At 35.4% G+C, this 22,276-nt stretch overlaps 1 protein-coding gene and 1 long non-coding RNA gene across 2 annotated transcripts; one reads left to right on the forward strand and one right to left on the reverse strand.

Annotated features, from left to right (window-relative positions):
- Positions 1-38: 38 nt before the first annotated feature.
- Positions 39-6,161, forward strand: LOC116776884 (suppressor of fused homolog). Its single transcript, XM_061529051.1, has 12 exons — positions 39-363; positions 499-601; positions 767-859; positions 1,082-1,248; positions 1,609-1,751; positions 2,351-2,436; positions 2,997-3,123; positions 3,332-3,434; positions 3,503-3,579; positions 4,545-4,636; positions 5,229-5,361; positions 5,952-6,161. The coding sequence occupies exons 1-12, from the start codon at positions 207-209 to the stop codon at positions 6,141-6,143; spliced, it is 1,473 nt and encodes a 490-aa protein (XP_061385035.1). The 5' UTR covers positions 39-206; the 3' UTR covers positions 6,144-6,161.
- Positions 6,162-10,251: 4,090 nt separating this feature from the next.
- LOC133320504 (uncharacterized) lies at positions 10,252-15,740 on the reverse strand. The gene is made up of 3 exons (XR_009753811.1): positions 15,439-15,740; positions 10,935-11,192; positions 10,252-10,343 (listed from the first exon to the last, which is right to left on the reverse strand). It is a non-coding gene; the product is annotated as an uncharacterized LOC133320504 (long non-coding RNA).
- Between the last annotated feature and the right edge of the window lie 6,536 nt (positions 15,741-22,276).

A 22,276-nucleotide genomic window follows, 5' to 3' on the forward strand; every position in this document is an offset into this window, starting at 1 on the left:
ACTTAAATTTTCACTTGTTACGTTTGTATAATTCTTTAATTTTAAATTCTATCGTATTTATAAAAAAATATGGTAACATTTTTTTGTGCGAATGTTATCATTTGACGTTTAAGCGAGACAAGATCGCCTAAGTATGCCAAACGAGTAAACAATTTTGTAAACTTTTATTACATTGTAGTAAATCTTTTAATACTAATTTAAATAAAATGTCCGGACCGAGTTCTAATGCGATGCCGGCTGGTGTTGTTAGGAATAGTGCGTTGTCATTCGTTGCGTCTGCGCAGGCCACAGACGGATCAGACGTAGCAGTTCCGGTCAACCCAGCTGCTTTGGCTGTAGAGGGAGAACAGATGACTCAAACAGGTTTCACATTAAAAAATAAACAGTTATACTGCATACAGATAAAAAATTATATATATAGTATAACATTGGCTGAATAATGTATTTTATATGTATATATGTTTCTTCATATTAATAAATACTTTTTTTAATTTTCAGAGCGTTTGATGCCTCCAGGCCTGACTCCTCTTTATGAAGCCTGCACCAAAGTGTACCCTGACCAGCCCAACCCACTTCAAGTGACCACAAGACTTAAATATTGGTAAAAAATAATAATTACACCAGTCCTCCAAGAAATGCATGATAAAATATATTGTGATAAATTTTACTGCTTACTAAAATTTTATTGCAATCAAAGTTTTCAAAGAAGGTTTTATTAAAATAAATTCATTGCTATGGTAATGTATACTGAATTGTTTTCCACCAGGTTGGGAGGCCAGGATCCTCTTGACTACATCAGCATGTACTGGAACCCCGGGAGACCTGATGAGAACATACCACCACATTGGCATTATGTTAGGTACTGTTACCATTTTAATAAATGACATGTCATATTGTCAGAAAAATATTCAAAGACAATATATATACTATGTCATATTGTCTTGTTTATATTATATTTGATATAAAAAAAATATATGTGTAAAGATAATATTAAATATCACAATTACAGTAAGAATTTTCAAGTACAAAGAATCTTTATAACACTATTTCTCCGGCTATATTAATGAGTATGTCTACTCAGCTTCGGTCTATCAGACCTTCACGGTGATGGCCGAGTTCATCCGGAGCCACACGGTTGTTCTGGTTACGGCCTAGAGCTGACCTTCCGTCTGGCCAGTGAGGACAAGCAGCCTCCACTCTGGCCCGCCGCTCTCTTACAGGCTCTTGCTAGATATATATTTACTACCGGTATGTATTTATATAAATATATATATAGAAATTTGTCTCAATATCTTTAAAGTATTGTGCGTGGAGTCCATTACGAAGAAGTGAAGCTTCGTAATGTTGGAATATTTAGGGGTAGATATAAATTTTTAGTGAACTCATATTGTTTCCTTAAGACTAACTTTATAAACAATTCTCACTATTCACTATTGGCGCACCCGTTTCCTCTCGCTCCGTCTCTTTCTGTTCCCCCTCCAATGAGCGTTGAACGTTTAACGCAACCGCCTTACAAGTATTAGAAGTTTCACTTTAATAAATATAACTAACTGTAGAGTCCATGTAATTGAGTGCATTTTGTAAAACTGTCGTCTGTCCTCATTCAAGGTAATAAGTTCGTGTGTGGCGACCACGTGTCCTGGCACGCGCCACTGGACGGCTCCTCCTCGAGGGTCCGTCACCTGTTAGTAGCGACCGACCCTCAGTTAGAGACCACCAACACCTGCCACGGCAGCGTCACGTTCTTACAGGTGCATTATCAGATTTTTTTAATTGTAAAGGAGGCAAACGAGTAGACGGGCTACTTGGTGGGGAGTAGCTACCGTCCCCCGTCGTTGGGAAGTGTGGGCATAGGGAAATGTCAGGAAAAGGTGGGAATAGAGAAAGGGCAACTGTCTCTCTCACTCATCGGACAAAACGCAGCCATTAAAGGCCACTTCACGCCGATCTTCTGAGAGATTCTTCTTCCCCGGTCGAGCCAGCCCATGTTCGATCGTAGTTACATGACCACAGCTAGGCTCTACCGCCTACTGATATAGAAGTCCAGAACATATAATATAAAGTTACATCAAACATCCGCCAGAGGCAGCACTAGTTTGACGTTTGTTTTGAGTAGTTGGCGGGAAATGATTTGTATGACAGTTCTTAATGATCATTAAATTATTAATATATAAGGCGGCTTATATAATAAGTTACTAAATATGTTAAAATATATTTACTTATATGTTCTTAATGTTTTTATATATAGAGTATGACAATTATTTTGATTTCTTTCAAAGACTATTATTTTATGAAATGTTTTTGTTTCCATTCATTCGTTCGTTCGTTCGTTCATTTTCATTCGTTCCAGATGGTGGGTTGCACTAGTCGTGAGTTGCGGGCGGCACAGAGAGGTTCAGGGTTTGAAGTGCTGAACATGATCAGTGAAGATCCGAGGTATAATGTCTTTATAGCTGTGTTTTCTTTAATTCAAACGTCTATAGATAAGATATTTATGAGTATATACTACTTGTTCTTTGGCTCAGAGAGGAATCTATATATATATATATATGTTTACCAAAAGTCAGCGAAGTGTTTAGTGTGTGTCATGAGACTTAATAATAATATTTTCAATGGTTTTCTAGATTTTTAAAGTTTTTCTCATACTAATATGTACTTTACCTGTCTAACAGATCGGTGCTGTCATCTCAAAATTGTATATATTCCTAGTGTTGTAACTTATATATGATATTTTCTGACATTACAGGACTAAAATAATACAATAGATTTAGATATGTGTATATAAGATTTCCCTCCAAAAATTATGAAAAAAATTAATATTATCTGTATCGTTATTTTCCAATCTACCTCCTTGAATTTGGTGACAATTAAAACAACAACAACAAAAAATGTAACACAAAAATGGTTCAAGAATTGGAATTGATATTATTTTTTAGGTACGAAAAGTTGGTTACACCAAAGACCTGGTGAATTTAGCTGGTTTTCTGATCACCCAGGTGTGGAGGCGCTTGGCTGGTGACCCGCACCCAGAGACGCGTCTCAGCTCGCATCCAGCACCAGAACGTGCAGAAGCCAGCTCACCTGGCCGGAGTGTCCGCTAGGGTCGCCTGGAGGGAGTACAGCGTTAGTGTTTGTGTATATGATTGTACGAAGCAGGTGCCGAGGATCAGTAAACTATATTTGATTGTGAATTTGTCTGCCTTAACATGAGATATGGGATCGGAGTGAATTGTTCAAAATGTCTGATTATATATATATATATATAAGAAAAGTGGCATAAATTAACATGTTAGTATTCCAGGTGTTGCATCTTGTGTGGATTTTTTTCCAGAGTGCAGAAGATCAGTCCAGCTGTCTAACTCCCAGCGTTGAACAACAGATCAAGGACACACTGCAGCGAGGACTGAGCTCAATGAGTGACAGAGGAAATGAAGGTAGGTTTAGAAATGTATATATATATATAAATATATTATCTCTTTATAAATATATTTTATATTTCCAGGTCATAAGATGTCCACCGATAGTTTCAAGATGTCTTCCATAGAGAGAGCTCTGCCACAGTTACCGGAAATGATGCAGGTTTGTCACAGGCATTTACAAGTCGAGCCGTCTGGGTGTTGCAGGTGTAGCAGGTGTAAAACCATCAGACCCTCACATGCTGGCCCATATGAGGGGTGAAGCTCTTAGAGGAAGTCAAGATTAACTGGAAATTAGATTAAATAGCTCTTATGAGGAGTTAGCTCAGATTATATCGAGCTTGGACGGTGGAGGTGAGCGTTTAACGTTAGATAGGGTTCTTAAACCTACACCTGGGTCGCAAGTCCCAGGCGCTGTTGTAGCTCCTCTCCCTGCAACGATGGACCCGGAGCCGCACGGGATCCATGGAATGATGAGAGGTTTCGTCTTACATATCAGGTGTGGCGTGTTTAGGACCTGTCCCTAGACAGAACTGGTTTACAGAAGCGTTAAGGTACGCTAAAAGTTATACGTTCAGAGGGAATGGCGGCTCGAGGAAATTTTCCCGCCAAATTTTTTTTTTTTTGGTCTCGATGAAGACACGGAGAGATATTTCCTCTCATATATTGTTCCCAGCCAGCGCTTGATCAGTAATATGAACTCTGTTCAATGTAAACACAGACGTCCCCTTCATTATAAGCGCTGCTAACATCGCTTACAGCACTGACTGGACACCGCCGTCCGGTCACTAGGACCTTCCGGAACATTGTCCTTGATAGTCCTACTTGCTTACCAATATTGACAGTGGGAGGGTTCCAGTACACGGCTAACTAATAGTTCGCCCACTCGCCACGAGATGGCGCTGACGCTGAACGTCGAGAAGGTTCCACAATATTCGATCGTTCATTAAGCTGAACTTATTTTACCGACATTATATTTTCAAAGACCGGCAGCTACTAAGTAACCGAAACGTCGGGAGTATGTAGTTTTCAATATGATAAAATACGAGTAGCAATCCGAAAAATGTTAGTTTCATTAAGTATACTGATTGGCATCATCTCATGGGACAATCCCTCTCATGACTGCAGGGTTCCTGGCGCGGAGACGAAGTGGAGTATCTGAATGGAGTCCACTTACTCCTGAACGCGGAAGCCGCCAGCCTGCTACCGCTAGCTATAGAGTAAGTTACTAACTAGTGTTACAAGTGGCGCCCTCTGTGCGCACTGATTATAGCATACTGTCATCCTTAGTTATTTCTGTAACTGATTATAATGACTCATAACACTGAGCCGTCGTTGTTAGTGATGGTGACATTTGAGCATCAGCTTGTGTGTGAACTATGAACACCGGCTTCAGACGTTTTGTAACACATTACTGGAACGAGCCTCAAGCCTGAAGACTGTACCTGGAACACTACCTTAAACAATTGAACTATCACCCAGAAACAAATTAATAATTTTACATCCGACAATAAATTTCAATTATTATATGTATATAACTCTCTGCCCAATACTTGTCCACGTTGGGAGTCTGTTTAAAGAGAAATTAATGTAAGCGACATCTACCGTCCGCGTCAACAAACTTGATACTTTCAAATGTTATGAACATCTACAGCCTATGTTTTCTGATTTAATGTTGCATAATTGTAAAGTTTCATCAAAATCAGCTTAGTATATTATATATAGTTTTAAATATGGTTAGGTAGAGAGAGGAGCTTGATAGAACTGTCCACGTGGCTTATATATGATATATGTGTAATTTTTTCCTTACAGCGGTCGAGTGCTCCACGATCGTCACTTCACGTGGCGTCAGGGTCCCCGGACGGTGACGCTCCTGACCCCCGCCGTTGGAGGAGCCTTCGTTACCAGGGCGAAGCCCTACGCCTCCAAGGGACCTTGGCTGCAGGTATGTCAAATGGTTAGAATAGTTCTAAACATAAAGAGTCCGTACAAAACATGTTCTACATGTTTAAAAAGTATCTCTATCAGTAATTTATTACTCACAAAAACTATACATTTAGTTTATTTAATGTTGCCATTATATATAAATTATATGGCTTTAAAATGTTGCCACAGGACTTTAAATAACAATATTCTGATCTATTGAACGAAATGATAAAATCATTCTTAATTAATATCTCACTTTAATAAATAATTTAAATGAATGTACGAAGAGTATTGAAGACTCATTCATATATACATAATATAAACTTATATTAGTTTCAAAACTGACAACGAAAATGGCGGGAATTTTGACAGTTATTTTTTATAAATCTTATGTATTCATAAAATGTATTGTATTTAAAATTTTAAATGAGCCTATATATCTTTATATATAAATAGTGTAAAAGAAAGGTTTTTTTTCGTTTATTTTATGTTTTAATATGTTGGTAGTGTATTTTGTTGATAAGCAAAAAGCATATCCGAGAGCCAAGGTCCGAGCAAAACCTATCTAATATATAATATTAATAAAATATGTTTGTCTAACACTTGCAGATCCTGATTCCACCGGAGCTGGCTGGTGATATGTCCAAGCAAGTGTCCGGCCTGGCCAGGCTGTCAGACAGTGACTCGGAGAGTGACGAGGACAGTACGGAGACCTCACCCAGACCGAGCATACCTATAACACTCACATGGCCTCACTATAGACTGAGCATCTCTGTACTACATGACCTAGAAATATTATAAATATAAAATATGCACTTCCTATGTTTTTCATTTTTATTCTCTCCTACAACTAATACAGAGTTATATATACTAGTGTTTGCTCGTGACTCCGTCCGCGTGAACATCAGAGTTGTGTTCAGAGAAATGTGTAGCGTGGTAAGACAATACGTATAGTAACTAACGTTCTGGCTTTTCATTTTGAATAACCTTAATACAGACTACAGCGCCATCTGTCTTACGGGACATACACAGGTGGAGTAGAATTATATATATGTATGTATATATATATATATGTATACGTAAACATATTAAAATAAATAAGGCTTAAAGAAATGTGGCATTTCAAATACATAAGGAATAGTTTAATAAACATACTAAATTATTCTCGACCTCGTCACAACTACTAATATTGTGAAGTTCAGTTTGTGAACGTACTGTGTACTGAAACGAAAATGCTAAATATCATTTTCGTTCTTTATTTTATTAATTCCAAATTTTCAAATTAATAATATACTTCTGTATTAATTACTGTCGAAACAACCGGGGTTTTAAAAAACGTACAATTTCAGGTATTAATATTATATTTTAAGTCGAAATTTATTGTGACAAAAAATAAAGAGGAGCTGTATTGACTAAGGTATGGGTGATGTTTGGATTCATTATTTTGTAAAAAATGTAAATAAATAATTTACGAAGAATTCGTACTGTTTTCATTTATCACTTTAAAAAGTCAATTTAGTTTTTTAAATAAATTAATAATATGAATAATCAGAGGAACGTTGAAATAATAGTACTTAAAATGCGCGCGCGGAATTCCCATAAATTGAAACAATGTTTTTTTTATTATATTACTTACGCTTTTTAGTTTTTACTAAAACCAATGAAATAATTTTTCTGTAACTATACTAGAAATAGTGACAACAAACTATACTACAATAGGTTGTAAAACAATTCTGGAACGACATTATTTTTATCCTGTGTCAAGATAAAAATTACGTCTCACTCGTTGTCAACCAGTTTCAAACATATCTCGCTAGATGGCGCTGATTTCAAATACAACAAATCTATTTAGAATAATATTATTTCAACATATAATTATTATATATATGTAGTAAATAAAAATAAAATATTATTTACCTGATTATTTACCTTTTTCTATATTTAAATCATAAATATAAGGACATAGCTAAGGTTATAAATAGCGCAACCTTGGACAAACAATGACAAAAAGGCCAAACGAAATTGACATTGAAATAAGTAAATCGATTTTCATAACAGATATTCTATAATAAAATATATATATTTTTTAAATCAATAACTTGAGACGGAATTTCTCATCGTTCCATGGATTCACCTTGCGGTTCCGGGTCCATGCTGCAGGGAGAGGAGCTTCAACAGTGCCTGGGACTAAACCAGGTGTAGGTTCAAGGGACCCTATCTAACGCGTAAAACGCTCACCTCCACCGTCCAAGCTCCATATAATCTGAGCTAACTCCTCATAAGAGCTATATAATCTAATTCACCAGTTAATGTTTAGATTCGCTTATCAATAAGGTAAAGAAATAGTTTAATCAGAAAAAAATACTACATAATATTGAAACGGGGTAGAGAGATTTACATTAATTAAAACGATATCAGTAATACTTACATAAAATTATTATGTTATATATGTATTAACGTTTATATTTACATTTAAATTATTGAGAATACTATGAATTTAATGAAAATTTATTAATTATTTGGTTATATCAAATAAGTGTGACGTCACACAGTCACGTCACACGTCACACGTCAAGAACAGTCCGCGAGCTTTCGTCAGCTATGCAGACGATTGGTGCTCTTGAAATTACTAGTACAATCTCCAATGCAAGTAATAGAAAAACCTGAGTTGTACCAAAATGTAGAAATGCAACTATTGATGACCAGAGAAGCTGTATCTCGCGTGCCAATCGAAAATAGGATGAAGAGGCTGGAGGAGATAGTTGCAAGCTATAGCGAACGGTTGCGCTTAGAGACAAAAGCAAAGTTTACTGCTGTGAAGATTATTTTGAGGTGGTAGAGCCTAGCTGTGGTCAAGTTACTGCAGCTCAAACATGGGCTGGCTCGACCGGGGAAGTACCACCCTCTCACAGAAGATCGGCGTGAAGTTGTCTTTGCTGGCTGCGTTTCGTCCGATAAGTGAGAGAGCCGGTTGCACTTTCCTTTTCCCCACCCTTTCCTGTCCTTTCCTTTCTCGATACCTTTCCCTTTGCGGTAGTCCTACCTACCTACCTCTATCAGGTAGGCCGTCTGCTCGTTAGCCCCTTTAGAATAGAAAAAAAAAATTGAGCTAAACATCCTGAAAACGCTAAAATATTTGGTCCTGTGGTGACGAGGACTTGGCAGACGGAAATAGTCCTCGAGATTGTCGTAATAAAACACAATTACACGTAAGGGAAGACGAATTTCTTGGAAAATGTAGCCATCAACAAATCAAGCTGACTGACGAGAAATATTTTATTAATATTTACCAAAAGTCCAATTACTGAGAAGTAATATCTTTAATGAAGTTATAATAGTCTCTGCAGCACTAACTAATATGATAAAAAATAGTCCGTGGAGACTACGCGCGGAAGAAGTGAAACTTCGTCGTTGTAAGCAATTTTTGTCCATTAAATTTGAAAATAAAATACTGCCCTATTAAACTATGTATGTATCTAAATAAACAAAAAATATATATATATCATTAATGAATTAACATAGAACAGTGAGTGCGTGTTCCAGCTGACCTCACCACGCTCAGGCTGATCACTTCGCTGCTTAGCGAGAATACCATGCGCGTGCGCTTGGAATCTCAAACTCACTCTCTCTCTCCTACTTTCTGCCTGTGTATCTTGTCTCTCCCTCAGCGTTAAACGTTTAACGCAACCTTGTCGGAAGTCGCATAAGAAGTTGCACTTCAACAACAACGCTTCATTTCGAGTTCAAAACGAAGTCTTAGTGCTATAAGCAGTAACTTATGCTATGTGCCTGAATATTATGTGTTAAGGTTCCAAGTCCGCGTGAGGTTTAGAGCTGGTGGTCCTTCGACCAACGATTTTGATATCTACATGTAAAAAATGTTATACAAAATGAGAAGCCCAAAGCGTTCCGTCGTAAATTTAAAACCAAGCAAATTTATTTTTAGTAAATTTTTCTTAAATACAATTATGTACTTCCGCTTAACAAAATACACAATTTATGTAAATTTTAACATATTTTATGCACCCATTTTTGTTTCTATTCATTTATTGGATGTACGTAATAAAAAAGATATTATAAAATTCTCGTTTTTTTTAAGTCAGTAATTTTACTATAATAATAACAGTCTAACGTTTAACGCGTTAGATAGGCCCCTTAAACCTACACCTGGTTCAGTCCCAGGCACTGTTGAAGCTCCTCTCCCTGCAGCGATGGACCCGGCACCAGCACGGTGAATCCGTGGAATGATGAGAGGCTTCGTCTCATTGATAGTCTTCACAGACATTGTTTAAAACAACTTCATATCAACCTTGTCCAAACATTTCAAATTTCTATTTGAAGCAATACATATTATTAGTTACCTTATTTTCCATTTTTATATTCTCATTATTATTTTCTTGACTGAAATTATATATAAGTCTCGAAACTCCTTCCTTTCAGTAAAACAAACTTTATTTGACATTCCACAGTACTCACTTACACTTTTAATTAAATAAATTTTAACAAAAAAAATGATATTTTATTAACGCCGTTCTCTGTTTATAATAAATCAGTTTAATATGCATTTTATTACAAAATTATTGCCATATAAAACCTTTTTGGTTTTTGAAGTGAAACATCTTACGCGACTTCCACCAAGGTTGCGTTAAGCGTTCGCTCCGAGGGGGTGTGGCGTGGAGACGGAGCGAGAGGGTACGCGTGGCCCTCGAACGGATACTTGCAATCAATTATGACTTATAAGTAATGCTAATAAAGTTTTTTTTTTAAAAACACTAAAGACTCCTTAAAGATCAATTCCTACTCCTTCCTGTTCTCATTCCAACATCACGAAGTTTCACTTCTCCCTTGCGGAGGGACTCCACGCAGCACTTGTTATTATGACCCAGATCGAAATATCGGGACTGATCAATGTTGTACTGTGACGTCACAGTGATCACGTGACTTCTGGCGGGATCCGCCATTACGTGCAAATTAATGATTACTTGATCGTTGCTTCTGCTTCTGTTTTGATAAACATCCAAGTGTTTTTCTTTTCGTGTGTGGTGATATTCTTTAATTATCTTAAAGCCCTTAATTACTGTCATCGTCCGAGCCAAAATGTGTTCACGGCCAATTCAAAAATAAACCTTCAAATAAACTCCTTCGACGATTTGTTTTTGAACCGACATTTTAAAAATAAAATTTAAAGCGAAGGCTAAGCATATTATATGCTTACTATAAAAAATGTGACTAAAAATCAATATTACTATTTTCCTGTTTTTTTTCTATCACTAATTAAGAATATCTTCGACGGCGATAACAAATTTATTAATTTTAAGTTATATTTAAAAATTATAACACTATTGTATCATAAAGGCGAAAACTTTTTATTATTTGAACATGAGCCCTGTCATATATTTACACAATACTTACGTAAGCCTTTGTGTTATGTTTTATTTGATTGTTCCGAGATTCCAATAGGAAATGGCCGAAGCCTAGAAAAAAACTAACTAGAACGCAACGAATATCTAATTTACATAAAACACGAAAATTTATCAATTTTATTACATTTATAGCATTGTCGAACAGAAACTTATGTAAATAAATACGTACATTTTCCCGCTAAATTTTATATTCATCTGTCACATTTCAGTAAAGAGGTTTCTATGATAACCTACTTTCATCAAAATATAAAAATATCACACAGTCTAAATGGTTTTGTTGTTAACAAACGCATGGGTTGTGTAAACAAATAGTTTTTAATTAATTCGTTTATTTATAACGTTCGTTTCATGTATGTTGTACACAAAGCTTCGTTTCGAACAACTGGGCGGCCATTTTTGTTACTTTAACTCGTTCCTGTTGGAAATCCTGATTGAAATATCTGATTGGAAATATTTTTCTTATATTTTAAGTTGGAATCACGGTTTAGGTAAAATAGTCTAGGTATTTATGCAATTTGTACATTAAAGTGTGTTTTGTATTATAAATAATTATCTTTGACGGTCATATTCGAACGGAATATATAACTGTTATTTATTGAAAGTCCTATTACATATTTATTTTTAAAGGTCTTTATTTATATCGTATCTATTTATGTATATAATATAATAATAGTTTTGCTGGAAGCCAGGCCTTATTTGTTGATACGTGACTCCCTTCACGGTGTGCCACAACGGTTCAAAACATCCAGGATTTTTCTCATACAAATATCACCTTCATTGCTTGAACATAAAACTCAAATTTGCTTGTACTATAATATTGTTTACATTGCCCTTCCATTTCAAAACAACATAAGCACATTACGCTTCATGCTATTATAGCACTTATATTATATAAGGTAAGAGCTAATACTCCGTGTGACGTCATCGCAGCACAAGATGGCCGACGTAACAAATAATACATGTTTTCGAGAGAGGAGCGGCAACGTCGCACGTCCCGTCCTCACCATATTGATCAATTCTATAAATGCTAGCTTAGTGCTTACGATAAAAATATTCTGTTTTAACAAAAACATTACTTACATATACAATATATTAATATGCCACCATTTTTTACAGGATATTTCCATTGATAAGTAAATTATCAATACATACTATAATAGAAAGTAACGGTTAGAATCGTTCGATGCCATTACGAAGTGCCTTTGTTTGGTTATAAATTGCAATTGCATTTAACTTAAGTTTACATGATTTGTTGGTTAGTTTGTGTCTATTTTAGTTAAAATCGAGTCAACGACCTTACAAATGCGTGTTACATCTAATGCAAACATAAATAGATTTTAGAAAATTCAATCAAACTACGCGAAGTGACGACAATGTTATTCCAAAGTCACATTGGGCATGAATATAACGTTTGTGGATTTTCTTAAATTTATAGATAATAAATATTTAAATCTAGTTCATTGAAAATAGCTTATATTATCACTATTTGAAACTTTCGACGTACTTGCTTTTATTTATTAATTATCACAGTAAATAAACAATAAAAAGTTTAATTACGAAGCTAGCTAAAGATATTAAAATGCCTTCAAAAGATGTAGAAGAAACCTCATCCCTAACCTATAATGAACCAACCTTGAAGAAATATAATTTTTAAATTTAATTCTTCATATTAATACAAAAGAAATTTTTACTTACTTGGGTTGCAAAAACTATAATAGTTAAAACATATTGTTTTTATTATTTACATCAACAATAAAATTATCTTCAATAATAATTACAGGTAAAATCGTGCTAATAACTCATATTTTTACATTTTCTTTGTAAGTACCTAGTACGAAATGACGCGCCACTATCCCTTACAATCCAATATGGAGGATAATAGCGTTTTCAAAAGTAAAAAAAACCGGCTATAATACGGAATAACAATTTATTTATAACTGGAATTTATATCGGCAGATGCAAGGGTTGGACAAAGGTCACCCTACACAAACCCTGGACTATTTTTTTTTGATAGCTACTAGATACACACACACATATATATATACATATATCCGTAATTCTGAACTTTACATGTTTGCTAATATTTATTTAACCTACCTTTGTTTATTAAAGTGAATACTATCACCAAAAAAAAAAATCGTAAATTTTTTTATGTATATAATTTTTATGGAGTACTTTTTACATCTGTTTGTAAAAGGGGAGCAAAATGTAGGGTTGTGGTCTAGTATATAGCTATTATTATTGAAGTCGACATGTTTTAGTTAGGTGTGACACAGCTACACTTCTACAGCTTACCTTATATGTAGAATACAGTCAACAACTATAGTTATGACGATAAATTAAACCGAACTGAATAATCCCAGGACCTAAAGCTGCTTCCAATATGGAATATATCGTTTTTTGAACATATTCTTTAACAAACAAACGTTTTCTTATAAGTATGATGTGAGAGAAACCTGTATTACTTAGGTTGTTATATGAAATCAAAAGTAGCGCATTGGGTTGCTTGAAAAGGTACGGAGAAAGGCGACGTTGCCGCTCAGTGCATAACAACTCGCTGAGGACAAATTTAACTCTTACAATGTTTTTTTAATAATAACTGATTTTGTTTTTTTTTAAATATATTTCTTTATCTCTTTGTGCCAAAAACAAACATATTAAGATCTTCAGTAATTTAATAAAAATCACAAATTTAAATTCGACTTATTGATTGATATTTTTTTTATTTAAAAATTACTATGCGATTTTGTTTTATTAAAAATTATAGATATCCGTTACAAAATAACAGGTGGCTACAGGTCAGGTCACATCCGCGACAGGTAAACAGGTAACAAGTAAGCTTTATAAATTGCATTTGAAAAGAATTATACAAGTAAGGTATAATAGGGAAGAGACTGTTCGACCTTCGCTGTAAGGAAATGTCGTTTCCTGTGTCATGAATTAAAAAAAATACACGACATATTTATGTCATTATTATTAATAATCTGTGACATATTTTCTTTGTGTCAAATTTTAACCTCTCCAAAAAGGCTGTATATATGTATATATTATTTTCCTTAATATTTTTTTTCTGCGTATAACTTCATATTGATTCGTATATTGTTTAAGACAAACTGTCGTCTTATTATTAGGGAATTCATTTTAATCCCTGATATACCTACCCCGAGTGCCTCGTTACTATAAACGTAGCGTTAGTAGAATTTCATTCACAAAACTCATAGTATTAACGTTATTGAATGATAAATGATCTCGTTGTAAACTAAACATACAATCCCAGTCGAGTTTATAATTTTTAATTTAAATAATATCTAATGCATTCAAGATTATCGTCAATAAATTTTAATTATTTACAAATTAATTTTCGTTAAATTATTGTCTGTTTCACATAATATACGATATTGTTATTACTAACATTCTAAGGTTTTTAAGTTAAAACGAAGTTTAATAACAATATTTATATAGATCAATAATTTATAATGTAATAAGGGAAGAAAGTAACAAAGTAACTTGGTTTCTTAATTCTCTAGCTGGATCCGCTGTGATGATGCTGGAAGATGTGCTCATTCTTATTATTATAGGTTGTACGATTTAAAGCATTTACGGATTGTGCTTGGATTATTTTCATCCTTATCGAGGTGCTCTCAGTTCATTAATTCCACATACATACATATAATTAAAATTTACGCACCAGATATACAAAACAAACATTGATGTTTTTTAAAAATATTAAAAATATTGTATCAGGTGTGTTGTCAGTAGTGTCAAGTGTGTACATACGCTACCAGAAAAACAAAAAGAGATCACAGCTGAAAAAACATTACATTGTGTTGTTTATGTAAAAATAATAATTAAATAAAAAGTTTGAATTACTATAAGTGCATCGAGTACTCGAAACTGTCAGTATTGAGTCACTCGAACACGTTGCTTACGTACAATCTGTTGGCCCAACAACGGTACGCTGCGGTTATTTAACCGACGGAAAATTAGTTTGTAACAGACATACCGTTGCTATCAGTGCGCTTACCACAAGTTTGTCGTAACTAATTACGTTATATCAACGTTTTTCATTCATATCTTCTCACATTAAGCATTAACGTATTAGCAGTAGTAAGGTTTAATTATTAATGTCAGAAACTATTTAAGGGATACCGAAATAGACATAGTACGAAACCATACAAATAAATATAATTATATACTATTAATAGAAAAAAAATTGATTTGAGCATAACGTGATTATTTTTATCACAATACGAGTCTTCCACTTCGAATGTTAATGTGACGGAAATGTTGAATTAAATAAAGATTTTACTTGGGATAAGACGAAAAATCGTTTAAATTATCAAAACTAATAGTGTTTGACAACTAGTAGCAGTTTTCACCAAACTGGTCGTTTAAGAAAGTGCGTAATTCGGCAATGTATTTCCTAACGACTGGCTGGCCTTGAAATTTGAATGCTTCACTGCAAAATGAATTCCAAATGTTGTTTTACAATTAATAACTTATGTTTGTTAAAATTGTGTTAGAATATTGAGATAAATATAGCATAAACAAAAATCAATGGCAACTTTCTTTAAAACGATTTTTCAGTTACGTTCAGTTAGATAGATGTTTCCATGAAGCGTAATTCCTTATGTAACTCGAAAATCTTTACCAAGACAATATTTAGTACTTACCCTTATAAGTTATTTTACAACCAAATATTTGCTATTTTTCGTAACAATGACTCATGCTTCGCAATCAAATACTGAGGCACGTTTAAATATTTATAAAAGTCACGCTTTCTTATAATTTAATGATATAATCAAAAATAACGACAACGTCCAAGAATATTCTGGTGAGTTCTATGAGATATAAGTATGAGTAAACAAGTTAATACGGACAGATCCAAGATGGCGGCATCGCGTGGGTTAGGAATTAGTTGTTAGAAAGTTGTCAAACGTTATATATGCATTAGGTATAATCATTTAAAATTTTTTTTAAACATTATTTTATAATGAATTATTAATTTCTTTTCAATATTCATCTTGCATAATAAAAAGATAATAAAATTTTAAAGTTTTTTTTTTTTTTATAATATATCAAAGATTTCTATCTTTTCAGCCATTGTTAATCAACTGAAACTTGAAAGGTTACAAGATTAAGTTTTGACCTTTGCATTTAACATAGATGTTTATAATAGAGTTATAAGTAAATTAGATTTAAAACTGTTACAGATAAAGTTTAGAATCGTCTGGTTCTTTATATCAGCTAAATTTGGAACAACTTACACGTTATTCTGAATTAGAACGTATTTCACAACCCAATAAGGTTCAAATTGGGATGTAATTTATGTCTCATGACATCAATTTTATTTTTTTTAACATAACCGTAAGCACGTGCTCGCTAAATTCAACTGGTGGATAAAAATACAGTTTAAACCGTTAAAAAGGCGGAGAGACTAAAGGCCTGTTTTTTTCAGATTTTGTATTGGAATTAATAGTTAAATTTATATTAGTAAAATATATATATAACCTATCTTTTGCGTTCATATCCTCCGTTTTTGAGGTTAACGATACATCTATAGACAGTATGTTTGAAATAAAATTAATGTAATAACATGCATTCATTAGCATTAATTTATTCGATAAAAAAATCGTGCTAAATATGAATATACGATTATATACAAGTTTAATGATCTCAAAATTAGTTTAATCTTCATTTAAATTTATTTATTACATATAAAAATATATCAGTGACATTGTTTGTCATAAATACAACCATGGAGGTCATGGCTTTCTCTAAACGTATATAAATAGTGATTATTACGAAATTAATTCAAAGATAATATAATGATGTTTTATTTATTGTTTAATATTGAAATGTAAGATTCGTTTCTGGCTGAGTCACACATATTTTACGTGTCAACCTGAGTCAGCATAGCGTTTATCTAATTTTTAATATTCAACCCGTATATACGCGGTTTTCCCTGAGTTATAATTCAATACTATAACGAGTTTATTTTACTTATATAATTAAAAATAAGTATCTTTAAGACCATGTCAGCACACCTTATATCAGTGTCGGAATAATTATCGGTTTTTATGTACTCTTTACGATTAATTTTTAACAATAATACCGTAATAACTACGTGATTTTAAATAGCTGTAATACAAGATTTTTATTTTACGAGCATCAATATTATTCGTTACACGTCATTCACGAGTATTTAACCACGTGAAACATTTTTAAGACTTCGCATTTTGTTAATGTTTTAGTGTGAAAAATCTAGTTCATGAATAACGTTGTGAGAAACATTTTGTTATAAATTTAACGGACTTAATTATTGTGTTTTTGACGTCTACCATGGATCCTGTTACAGTTACTTGTTAAATATGTTTAGAGAATACTTATACTAATAATATCAATACTTAAATATGTAGATATACAATCTCTAGAACGGCTGTACCGATTATGATTTTAAAATTGTACGAAGTACGTAGTCATAAGGAGAAACACAGGTTACATTTTAACCGACTTAAAAAAGGGAGTTCGCATTCTGACTATGTCCGTTACGCTATTCCTACATCAATTGAAGATCGTCTTTAAAAATATTTTCTTGACAAAAAAGGGATGTGCCGAGACAGTTCAATGCACCAAGTCAGATTGGCTTCAGTATGAACAAAGTCGCAGGCAACAGCCAGTCTTTAATAATACGTAGCTATTACACTGAAATCAACATTCGACACACTTAAACCGACGCCCAAACAAAATGGCCGTCATTGCGTCACGGTGACGTTTTAATTCCGCGGTTTCTGGTACAATAGTTCCTTTTAAATGAATTATATGATAACATATATATATATATTAATAATTTGCAACGCCATAGTAACCGTATTTATAGTATATTTAAAGTAGCATATAATATACTACAATAGTACCGTTATATGCCACGTATACCATTTTAATTTATATTGAAATCAATGTAACATGTTTCCAAGCTAGCTGATGCACGCGACTTCACGTTGTTTCATATCACAGATATGGCATGTACAATAAAAACATGTTTATAAAGACACGTAACTTATCATTCCATGGATCCACCGCGCGGTTCCGGGTCCATGGTTGCAGAGAGGTTCAACGGCGCCTGGGACTAAACCAGGTGTAGGTTTAAGGGGAATTTAAGAAACATTTTAATGTATTTCATTGAAAATCAATATCAATCATCAATAGTAGTCGTGGTGGCCTGGAGGTTAAGGCCCGCCTCTCACACGTGAGGGCACGGGTTCGAAACCTGGGAAGTACCAATTTGATCTCTTCCGAGTCATATGTACTTTCCAAGAGTATTCAGACACCACTGATATACGGTGAAGGAAAACATCGTGATGAAACCTGGTCTTATAATTTCAAATTATAAGATTGAAATCGCCAACCCGTCCTGAGCAAGCGTGGTGATTAATGCTCTAACCTTCTCCGTTTGACAAGAGGCCTTTGCTCAGCAGTGGGCTTCGATAGGCTGATGATGATGATCAAAAATATATATAGCAGTCACGTATGGTACCCGATGTAGCCTAGTGCGATTAATTACCCTTTAAATTGCTTAACATTTTAAACGAAACAGACAGACAACCCTTTAAATTGCTTAACATTTTAAACGAAACAGACAGACAAAGTGTACACATAGAATTAGAGGCGGCAATGTTATTATCACAGACGCAGTCTTATTTGTTTAAGTGAAAATAACTTGGTGTTATATAAAAAACAAGTTTATAGTGTTCACGGATTACAGACTAAATGTAATATAAACGGTCAGCTTCCATATATTGCAGTCACAGTATTATTGGTAAGCCTAGAGAAACGTCAGGGGCTGAGCTTGTATACAGCATACCAGGGTGTTCGTTATGAAGCTGAGAATAACCAGGGTCTTGTATTAGACAGGAAGGGCCGAGTAATTTTAAGTTAAAATATATTATAAAATGAATTGTATTAGTCTTATATGAAAATTAGTTAAATGTATATTTTTTTTGTTAATCAGCGAGCGGCTACTCGGTTAGTCATGTGTCTTGCAGCTCCAGCGAGTACCAAAAATATTGACACACAGACCGAGCACTACATAAATTGCACCTTCAAAATACCTAAAACGGCACAAAATATCCTGTCAAGAGCAAAATATCTGTACTTGTATATCAAAATTTAAAACAACATGGATATTGTTATCCAAAGAGATCAGGATTTAAAATCTCAAAGTGAACATGTACTCATAACTTATCGGTGGATATTTCTTCATATTTCCCGTCACTCATCATAATCGATGGCTTCATGTTTACATCCAAATGTCTGGACTAATTCAATGGTGGTCACCGAGTCTTGACAAAGTTCTACTCACCATGGTCTAGCTCCTCGTCTTCTCTTCTCTCTGGCCGATCTTCTTATCTGAAAATGTTTACCACACAGTGGTATAGACGTTCTGGCGTGAGACTTTGAAACGTTTGGCGGGCTCCGGAGAGCCCTGGGATGGGATAGGATCAAGGATGGGATGGGTGGGACTGGGAGGCTGCGAGCGACCACGGCGCGGCGGAACACATCCGCCGCACCACCATCTTCACTTAAAAGTATACTTTACAAACTAATATTATAAAAAACTTGTAAAATTCCAAATATCTCATTTTCTTTTGTACATCACAGAAGCTCCTTTACAGACCCCGCGTCGGGCGCCCGCAGCTGAGATCAATATACTAAGTTATTCTCTGTACAAACATATATAATCTTCCAATCGTTAACAGCCGGTTCACACATTACCGTATCGTTAATTTTTATAATCTACAACTACGTGAGGGAGGACGCCCGCCGGCGCTCACTTAATTATTTTTTTTAAAGCTCTCTGACAGCGAGCGTCTGGGGCGCGGGCGGTCGGCGCCGAGGGGTCCCTCGCTGATGCGCGGCCAGGCGCCCTCACAAATAAAAATACATTGGTCTCGAGATAAATAAAACGATACGACTAGCGGGGCTCACCCCGGCCCGGCGGCGCGGCCCGTCGCCACACTCTACAAAAATATAATATACGTCTCATTTAAAAAATAAAATGGAACGTCCGTGAACCTTGCAACGGCAAGCACGCCGACCGCACTCCGCCCTCCGATATTGTAAAACAAGTCATACATCAGTCCGAACTCTCAGAAACTTAAAGGATTCTCTTACTGGCGTCGGAGGGCGCGGTGCCGCCTGGCCGGTTTTTTAAAAAAATCACAGAAGCGCCTTAGAGCCGCTTGAGGGTGCAAGGCGATAGCGACGGGTCCTGGTCGCCGGGCTCCGCGCCACCCGGGGCCCGCCACTGCTGCCTCGATCGTTACCGTTATTTTTTTTTTGTATTTTTATCGCATTTTAGAAGGAAAACGATCGCTGCGACAGTGGCGGAGCCCCGGGGGGCACGTCTGCACTTAACTACTAAAATTTTCACAAAATAATACCTAACGCCGGAATTTAGTCGACGCCGAGGCGGAGTCGCGTGGTGGCACTGGGCGACGCCGCCCCTGACGTATAGACGACGCGCATCGCGTTACGAAATAAAAAACTTAGCACAAGAGAGGCGGGAGCGCAGCCCCTCGGCGGATTGCGGCGTCGGGCTGCGCCCCCGGGCACTAACACTAGAGTCCATAGAGGGTGATGTCTACGCCGAGACGCTGACGTTGAGAAGAAGTTTGAGCGGCAGCGCACGGTCGGGTTCGGGACGACAGCGGCCCTCGCGGCGCCAATGAGTGGGTGGCGGAGGCAGGGCGGCCGCCGCGGGCGCTGCGCCCCACTTGCTGCCCGCATAACGCTCTTCACGACGTTCCCGTTCCCGTTCGCGCCTGGCGCCCAACGCTGCCGCTTGAAGAGCAGCTCGAGAACAGCGTCTTCGCCCCCTCACTTGCTGTTGCCCCTGGGAGTTCATTTCCCCGGCACGATTACTCTTATGGATCTCGATATAACTATGACGGACAGTTCACTTATCACTTGAGCGGTAGCTTTGCTCGTGACGCCCTCAAAGCAGAGCGCGACTCGTCGACTCTTATAACAAGATGGTTGCCGTGAACGCACACTCCTAGACTCTGCAATCCGCCGTATTTCGGCCTCGAACCGCTGTCGATCTACGCGGATGACACGTTGAAACACTGTACTGCTTCACTTTCACGACTGGACGGTCGATGGTCGCACTGCTAACTCCGGTGATAATCGATTAATTGGAAATAATAACATGGACGCCACCTTTCCATTATTCGCACCTTCACCTCTCGATTTCGACTACGTGACGTCGATGGCGCTCACGGCTTATATACCGTAATGGCGGATGCGCGACTCGGGTTCGGGGTGGGGATATAAAGCTGACCATTGATGGTTCGACTTGCGTGACCTATAAAAAGACTTGTAATTACCTAATGACGACTTTATCTTCATGTAACGAACATATAATAATAATTTTAATGTTACATCCATATAAATAACCGTAATAAGCCTTTGAGTTTTATTATTGCCACATATACTTTGAATATTTAATCAATCAAAAAAGTACGTCAGAATATTATTTGTATTTTAAAAGAAATACAGTTTTTGTCTGTGTTTAATAAACATGTAATCCTGAAATTAAAACTTATTTTTAAAACTATTATACGACCAGGTGGAAATCTATTTCACAAAAAAAATATTGCAATTTCATTTTTTTATCGTCCTTTTCTTTGATAACTTATTTTAAATATTTTTCCCCTGATAACAATCACAAGCTCATCATTATTTATACGAAAATATTAAATAAACTTCATTACTTATTGCAGCGTCGCGTCTTCATGTCCAGCCTTAGCTACGTGCGCCTATTGCCGCGTAGCTGGTTGCGTGAAAAAAACGACAAAAACAAGAAGGTTGGCGTATAACCCGACCATATTCAGTGGTCAACGAACACAAAGACATCCAATACATCACAAATACTCCTCAATTTGTCCGCATTATAGCAAATGGCCGATGTTTTGATATTTCGGTCTAAAGCCAGAAATACGATAAGGTTTCTGTTTTGCTTTTGTAATAACTTGATAAAGAATGATTTTATTTTATTATAATATAATTATGTATGGCGTATCGTTATCTGTAATTGCGTATTAAAATAATATTTCACAGATATTAAGTTGTTGAATTGTATAAGGACATTGTGTTTCGCTTACTATTATCGTAAACAAGACTTCTAATTTGGTAATGCTGTTCTAATTATAATTATGTTAACATTCATTTCTTTTTAAATTTAAAAAAATATATAAATTTAATCTTATTAATTAATTATGTCCGCTCATCATTTGATCGCTAATAAGGATTTTAAATTGGGACTTAGGACAAACTATGGTAATCGTTTAATTGACGTATAGTAATTTAAAAAAAGCTATTTGTTACTAAATTATAACAGAAATTTGATATATATTTTTTCCATAATTATTCTTAAAAAAAAATTAAGCTCTCTTTAAAGAAATCCCATTTTTAAACCGTTTATAAGTTATACAAATAGCGTGGCTTCTC

The sequence above is a fragment of the Danaus plexippus genome, assembly GCF_018135715.1.
Source record: "Danaus plexippus chromosome 29 unlocalized genomic scaffold, MEX_DaPlex mxdp_36, whole genome shotgun sequence".
NCBI classification, from domain to species: Eukaryota; Metazoa; Arthropoda; class Insecta; order Lepidoptera; family Nymphalidae; genus Danaus; species Danaus plexippus.